This window comes from Sinocyclocheilus rhinocerous, unplaced genomic scaffold, assembly GCF_001515625.1.
Source record: "Sinocyclocheilus rhinocerous isolate Xijiao unplaced genomic scaffold, SAMN03320098_v1.1 scaffold1155, whole genome shotgun sequence".
NCBI classification, from domain to species: Eukaryota; Metazoa; Chordata; class Actinopteri; order Cypriniformes; family Cyprinidae; genus Sinocyclocheilus; species Sinocyclocheilus rhinocerous.
In genome coordinates this window covers 1,150,824-1,158,539 of record NW_015629044.1, presented here as the reverse complement: position 1 = coordinate 1,158,539, position 7,716 = coordinate 1,150,824, and the positions used below count along the sequence as shown (strand labels likewise).

At 40.5% G+C, this 7,716-nt stretch overlaps 1 protein-coding gene across 1 annotated transcript in view; it reads left to right on the top strand.

Annotated features, from left to right (window-relative positions):
* The window catches only part of LOC107738640 (glutamate receptor ionotropic, NMDA 2A), a 66,842-nt gene extending 60,448 nt beyond the window's left edge, over positions 1-6,394 (top strand). Inside the window, exons 10-12 of the mRNA XM_016550419.1 lie at positions 1,451-1,638; positions 2,823-3,061; positions 3,953-6,394. Coding sequence (XP_016405905.1) covers positions 1,451-1,638; positions 2,823-3,061; positions 3,953-5,746 — 2,221 coding nt within the window. The 3' untranslated portion in view covers positions 5,747-6,394. The remainder of the gene's footprint in view (positions 1-1,450; positions 1,639-2,822; positions 3,062-3,952) is intronic.
* Positions 6,395-7,716: the final 1,322 nt, after the last annotated feature.

The window sequence follows — 7,716 nt, the reverse complement described above, 5'->3', positions numbered from 1 at the left end:
TTTTTCACTTCCAAAAACCGTATTTTTATCAGTATTTTACTGTAAAATCACATTAAATGTAATTACATTTATTCACCAAATATAGTATGGAAACTTACTGCTAACCAGTTAACAGGTTTTTACTGTAGCATTTTTACAGTCTTTTACTGTTAAAATCACAATAATTTTTTACAGTGTAGATGATTTCCTTTGGAAGTGCACTGCATCATTTCTCGCAGCTCGGCATATCATTACACATACTGCAGATCCACCGTTACAAAAGAATAATTGAACAAATCTACTGGATGTCAGCGTGATCCCTAAGTTACATTTGACATTCTTGAAAATGTCAGACAACCAGACTAATGAGTCTTAGACAAAGGCTTTTCCAACAGAGAGATCGAGTTTGACAAGCAGCCCACCTTGGCTCCAAATGTCAGTTTGTAGGTGGGGTCTAAAGTTGGGTGCACATAGTGCGATTTTTGTCACGTTTTTGCAGTTTATGACAAATTTCAGAGATCATCTGTGATTTCTGTCATGAGCTGGTCATATGATGGCTGTCTAATGAAGAAGCATAATCTTCCTTATGTTACAACTGAGGTTTTATCTGTCTATGGTCTAGCATGATAAAAAAAAAAGAAGAAAAAAAAGAAACAAAAGAAAGGAAATGCTCTTTTATGTTTCTTTTGTGCTTTGACACACAATCCTCCTTTCAGCTATGACCATGATGGGGGAGGTGGAGTTGAGTTTATAATATTACATTTCAGTCTGTTCCCAGTATTGTTACTGGTAGCTAAAATTGAAACTATTAAAAATTGTTTTCATAAAATAAAATTAAATAAAATAAAATAATAAAATAAAACATAATCCAGACTAAAATAATTATATATTTATATAGTTAATACTGTACATATTGTGCTTTTACATAATGTGATGAATTTTTTATTCAAATTTACTGCGCTGCTCAGAACAAATATTATTCCAAAGAAGCATTAAAGAGAAGAGCATTACTAGAATTGTGCCTCACAAGCAGCAATGAGCAAGTTAAAGACAACAATGGCAAGATGCAGGCTTATACAACCAAACAATTCTGTGAAGTATGCAGCTTTTTTATTTCTTACTATTGAAATGTATTTTGTAAATAAAAATAAAAAAAATCTAAAATTTTCTAATCCCTCTTGCAGACACCAGTTTGACAACCCCTGGCATAAAACATTAGGCCAAAGTCAATTAAATAGCTTTTAGTGTGCTGTTTTTTGCTCCACTGCTTGGTGTGATCGCACCCAGTGCTGTCTCTTACCTTAAACTCGTGCCCCTGCGTCTGCCTCATTGCTGTAAAGTTAAAATGTGTTATGATTCATTCGATGCTTTTGGTGACATGGCAGTGGTGTTAAGGCATGAGAATGACTCAGAACATTTAACCTTTCTATTTGCCATCTGAATAGTGTTCTGTGCTCTTTCTTTTCACCAGCAAACTGGATGCCTTCATATATGACGCAGCTGTGCTGAACTACATGGCCGGTAGGGATGAGGGGTGTAAACTAGTGACCATTGGTAGTGGCTACATCTTTGCTACCACTGGCTACGGCATTGCCCTGCAGAAAGGGTCGGCCTGGAAGCGCCCGGTGGATCTGGCCATTCTGGCTATTATTGGAGATGGTAAGTGCTTGCATGCCTGGCAGCACTCCAGAATGCTGTGCATGTTAGAGAGAACAGTTTGAGAGATGTATAAACTCACTGAGATCACAGTAGTACAAGCACTACTGACCGCTCCATGGAGTCCCCAACATAGTACTGTAAGGATTGAATTTATTATTAAACATGTATATTTATATACATATGCAGGTAGTGAATCACACCATTCCAGGTTTTGACCTGGATGGTCTGAAAGTGCCCTATGAACAGTCACAACAATAGTATTTATAATATTTAATTAAATAAGATTTTCATTATTAAAAATTATTATTATTATTTGATGATTATTTTAAAAAAAGAACATGAACATTATTTTTAATTATTACAATTGTTGTTATTTCCAATTAATTAAATTTGTCACAGTCATAGTGCAAAAAAACAAAAACAAAAAAGAAGGGTGTAAAACAGGACATCCTTAAATCTTTACTCCTAAGAAAACATAGGCACATTATGTGTTAATGATTCACATTCATATTTATGTGTGCCACTGTCTCTATGTTGAAAATATGTCTGTTCCTTATTTGTAAGTCACTTTCAATAAAAGCTTCTAATAATAATAATTAATTAATATAATAATTTATGCATTTAGCAGACGCTTTTATCCAAAGGGATTTCCCTGGAAATCGAACCCACGACCTTTTGCGCTGCTAACGCAATGCTCTACAACTGAGCCACAGGAACAGCTTCTGCTTAATGAATAAATGTATATGTCTACCCTACAGCGTTTTTATGCTGTGCATTGAAGCCAGAACTAGAATGTGTTGTGTTCATGCAGCAATGTCCATCTGTTAAATTATTTAGCATACTTTTATTTCAAGGTTCTTCCTTGATATCTGCAGTATTTTTCTCTCTCCATACTATATGCTGTGCTTCACAGTAGTGCTATATACCAGCATGAAAAATGACAGAATTATCCTCCTGGCAGCTGCACCTTGTAGAGAAAGAGAAAAAAGTCTCAGATGGTGCTAACATATGGCTAAAGCTTGAGTGTATAATTTTACTGATTCTCACTTTGACATGTTAGGGCATGGAGAGTTCTGGAACAGGAGGATATGTCTTTGGACGGTAGTAGTGCGGCCCACTAATGTGTACATGAAATGGTGATTGATGACGTGGGCCTGGGCGTGTGCGTGTGTGTCTCTCCTCAGGTGAGATGGAGGAGTTGGAGGCTCAATGGCTGACTGGGATCTGCCACAATGAGAAAAACGAGGTAATGAGCAGCCAGCTGGATGTGGACAACATGGCTGGAGTGTTCTACATGCTGGCGACTGCCATGGGTCTCAGCCTCATTACCTTTGTCTGGGAGCACCTGTTCTACTGGAGACTCAGATACTGCTTCACTGGCATCTGCTCGGGCAAACCTGGCCTGCTCTTCTCCATCAGCAGGGTAAGCTTCTGTTCATACAATCATCCATACCTGGACATAAAATTAGAAAATCAGGGCAGGATTCCCTGTTACATGTATAAAATGTATTTAGTGCATTTTAAGCCCGGTCTGTAATCATATGCTTATAAAGTAGTATGAAAGGCAAAAAAAAAAAAAAAAAGGGACAAATGAGGCACCAATTATTTTGAGATCAAGTAATAATTGGCTGACACCCCGTATTACCACAATAGACCACCTAGGGGTTGTGAACCCACTGTTAAAGACCCCTAGTTTTGGTGTTTGCTGAATCAGGCTTGACAGTAGGGACAGCCAATATCTTAATTCTGAGAGTGTCAGTGGTAATCCAGTTAGCGTTTGAGCTCACTCTTTAGCCTGACATGGGCCGTGTTTGAAAGAAAAAGTTTGTCAGAAATTTGATTTTCGACCACTTGTTCCATGGTCAGGGAGCTTAAAATGACAGCAGTCTGTTTTGACAGCATGATCTCTAGCACAGCCAAAAGCTCAGTATGTCTTTGTTTAGTTTTGAACCCTGCTGGGTTTGTGTACATGCTGTCAGTGTGAGAATATGGTGCCTCTGATTAGCATCTTTAAGTTAAGGAAATGCTGGTGTTGGAGATCTCAAGCATAACTGATGTAAGTGTTTACTGAGGAAAAGAGATTCATAGAGATATTAAGAGAAAATTATCATTTTTAAAGAAAATGTGCCTTTCAAAATAAACCCCTTGGTAATTTGTTTCTAAGTTTGAAGGCATTTGTGTCACTGGCTTTTATCTATGCCCTAATTAAAAACTTCATAAGTGCTCTTTGATCACACTGATGGGTACATTTGCAAGTCACAGACATCATGGTTAATGTATGAATATTGAACTTGATTCACTCTTTTTTCCACAGGGTATATGGAGTTGCATTCATGGTGTTCACATCGACATGAAGAAAAAGTCATCTGACCTGGACTTCAGTCCACAGTCCAACATGCTTAAGCTTATCAAGTCCGCGAAGCAGATGACTAATATGACCAACCTCAGTGGCTCCAGGATCAACTCTCCTAAACGTGGAGGTGAGTTTATGCATTCGGCAAGCCCCATGATCATGGACATGATGGCAGAGAAAGGGAACTTCATCTACACTGACAATCGTAGCTATGCCCAAAAGGACATCTATGGAGACTCCAGCGACTTACAGGCGTATCTGGCAAACCGCCACAAGGACCATCTGAACAACTACATCTTCCAAGGTCAGCATCCCCTCACCCTCAATGAATCAAACCCTAATACTGTAGAGGTGGCGGTGAGTGCAGACACAGCCCAGACCAATGCAAAACCCCGAGCTCTGTGGAAGAAATCTGTGGATACTTTGCGTCAAACTCAGGGGTCTGATACCATAGACCCCCGTTTGTCCATGAAGAGTCAGAGGTACCTGCCAGAGGACACGGCACACTCGGATATCTCCGACTGCTCAAGCAGGGCCACCTCCTACAAGGATCCAGACAATAACAAGCACCTGAAGTCCAAGGATAACTTAAAAAAAAGATCGATGACGTCAAAATACCCTAGGGATTGCAGCGAGGTAGAGCTGTCCTACTTAAAAAATAAGCAGGGCGGAGTGGGCAGAGAGAAAATATACACCATAGACTCAGACCGGGAGCTGAGTCTGCACTCAGAGTCACAGCACTACAGGGAAGGCAGAGGCCTGACAACTGACGATTTGGATTTTGGCGAAATTTATTCAGACCACAATGACAATTACAGGAAATGCGACCAGCCCATCATCCATCTCAACAGCAGCCCCCTACATCATAGTGACTCGGACCTTCTGCCGGACAGCGTCTACAACAAACATTACAGCATGAAGGAGAAGAATCTCAGTCCTCACGAAAGCAACGACAGGTTCAAACAGACTCATTGCCGGAGCTGTCTTTCTAAGGTAAACAACTACAGCACTGGGCCTTACGCTGCCATACGCTCACCGTATAACCGGTGCGAGGCATGCATCCACATGGGCAACCTGTATGACATTAGTGAGGACCAACTGCTGCAGGAGGCCATGATCAGCCCTGGCATGCACCACGATGACATGTTTAGCCACTACTGGCCTCAGACGGATGGGCCACACGTACAGAGGAGGAACAGATTGAGGCTCAGCCGTCAGCACTCCTTTGACAATATCATGCTTGAGAAGCCCAAAGAAATTGACCTGAACCGGCCGGCGCGGAGCGTCAGCCTAAAGGAGAAGGACCGCTTCCTGGAGGACAGCCCTTATGCAAACATGTTTAACATCAAGGCTGACAAACTATTCGGCAGCAGGTCCATGCTCTTTAACCGAAACCTGGAGGAAAGCAAGCGTAGTAAGTCACTTTACCCTGATCACCCCTCGGACAACCCCTTCATGCAATCTATACGGGATGACACTCGCCTGGTCCATGGCAGGAGCTCCTCGGATATTTACAAACAGTTGGCTCCCATCAAAACTAGGAACGAGAACAATCTGAGGTCCTCTGTGAAGTCTACCACTTCATACTGTTCCAGGGATGGTCGAATACCCAATGACATGTACATTTCAGAGCATGTAATGCCTTATGTAGCCAACAAGACTAGTGCATACTCAGCTCCCCGGGTTCTCAACTCTTCGCAGTTTAGCAATAGACGAGTATATAAGAAAATACCTAGTCTCGAGTCAGATGTTTAATGCTTTTTTGTGTAGTTGAACTATTTACTCACTTAGAATGCCACAGTCACCTACATCTACAAAGTACCCGAGATACCACTCTTCTTATACGAGAGCTTTCCAGAGGTTTTCAACATTTTAAGATTCCTTCTGGGCAGGTATCTGCAGAAAGAGAGTTAGTCAAGTGTAAGCCAATAAAATGTGATCCAGCATGGAAGTTGTTAATTGTCCCCAACACTCGGCCTAGTGCTAATGTGTGCTCAAAACGTTGAGTGCTAGTGCAGATGTGCCGCTTCAAGTCCGACCTGAAGCTGTGGTGGACTGAAGCAGATCCTAGGGTGGGGTTTCAGGTATTTGGCCCCACGTTGCATGTGACAAGACCGTATATGTATCTGATGGACTGTGGCTGGAATAGTTCCTGATCTTAAGGCAAGCAAGGGTATTTCATCCATGAAACTCAGCAATTGCATTTTTGCTTTTATTACTATAGACTTGGGATTTTTGGCATTCTAATCCCTATTTAGAATTTAGACTCTTCTCTATCTTATTTGGTAGCACAATAATCATTAGTTAACCGCCCACCTCTGCTTTATAAACAGAACTTCTATATTCCTGTCAGGAATAGATTTCTTTTGCATGTGTGTTTCTTTTCTTCTCTTATTTCGGTTGAAGATATACTTGCATTAAGGTGATTTCGTTCGACAGCTGAGGTGGTCATCTGTGCAATGAAAACTTGATCTGTATGTAGGTTGTTCGACTGGGAATATTGTGTTGATCTTCCATTTCCAGATTGTGGGAAGTTTTTGCGATGGAGGTTTGTCTCACATTTATTTCGTTCAAAACTTCCATCTGTCACTGTACACTGTGAAACCGAATCAGAGCATCACCTCTCAAAGACTATTGTTTACTGTAGTTTGGCGGAGCCTCGCTTCGCTGTTGCGATCCACTCATTAAGTGTAACGAGGGCCGCTTGTGAAGCTTGAAGTCTGAACTAGAGCATTGGTTTTCTGTTGCAGTCTGTAACACGATCAACACCCTATTCGCATTGAGGACTACCACGCAAGACCTTTGTTCTGCAGACCTGTTACTAAACTTTATACTGTACAGACACACTCAATGAACTCCATGCAATGTGAATCAGAACACAGCCAAATCGTGTATTAGATCAAATACCTCAGGATGGTTCTGTGTCATTTTGTGTAACGTTTTCTCTACACCACCTAAAGGCACATTCACATAGCATTTTGGCATGTTTTCCTCCACTCCGCTGTGGTTGTCCGAGGACTTCCACTGGCAGTTGCGTTTAGAGAGAGGATCTTTCAGCCATCTTTGAAATGAGATTTTATGTTTACGACTCCAACGTTTGTTGGAAAACAGGATGTTTATCGACATGAACGTGTTGTATGACTGCTCTAGCAGCTTCCGCTCTCATACCAGACTTGCTTTCTTTGAACTTCCTCAATAATGTGATATAATTCACTGTACACTTATCATGAATATGTCATCACTATCATAATCATGAATACATTAATCATATGAAGTGCTGCTTTAAGAAGCTAATGTGCACATGCACATGTAAAATATCAAAGTCTTGTAATCATATATGCCATACATAGTTTTTACTCTTTGCAACTTGTTTTTCAGTTATTTTTTCACCCTTGTAATAACCCCAGTCTTTAAGGAAAATGTATTTTGATTACATGAACATGAATTATAATAATGGCATGCAACTCAATTGTAACTCTTTCTATGTTTTTGTTATGATGTTATATCACAAATTATTTGTAACAGGGTGCAAATATAACATATATATGGAAAGAAAATGATCCTTCATATTGCAGAGCTGCTGTTTTGGGGAAAAAAGCAAGGTATTAGCCTCTAGTATTAATCACAGAGCCACATCTGCATTGATTTTGTATCCTTTGTGAGGCGAGGTGAATATCCTTGCTCTTCCTCGATTGGCAGGTGAAAATCCAAAGATATGACGTCTT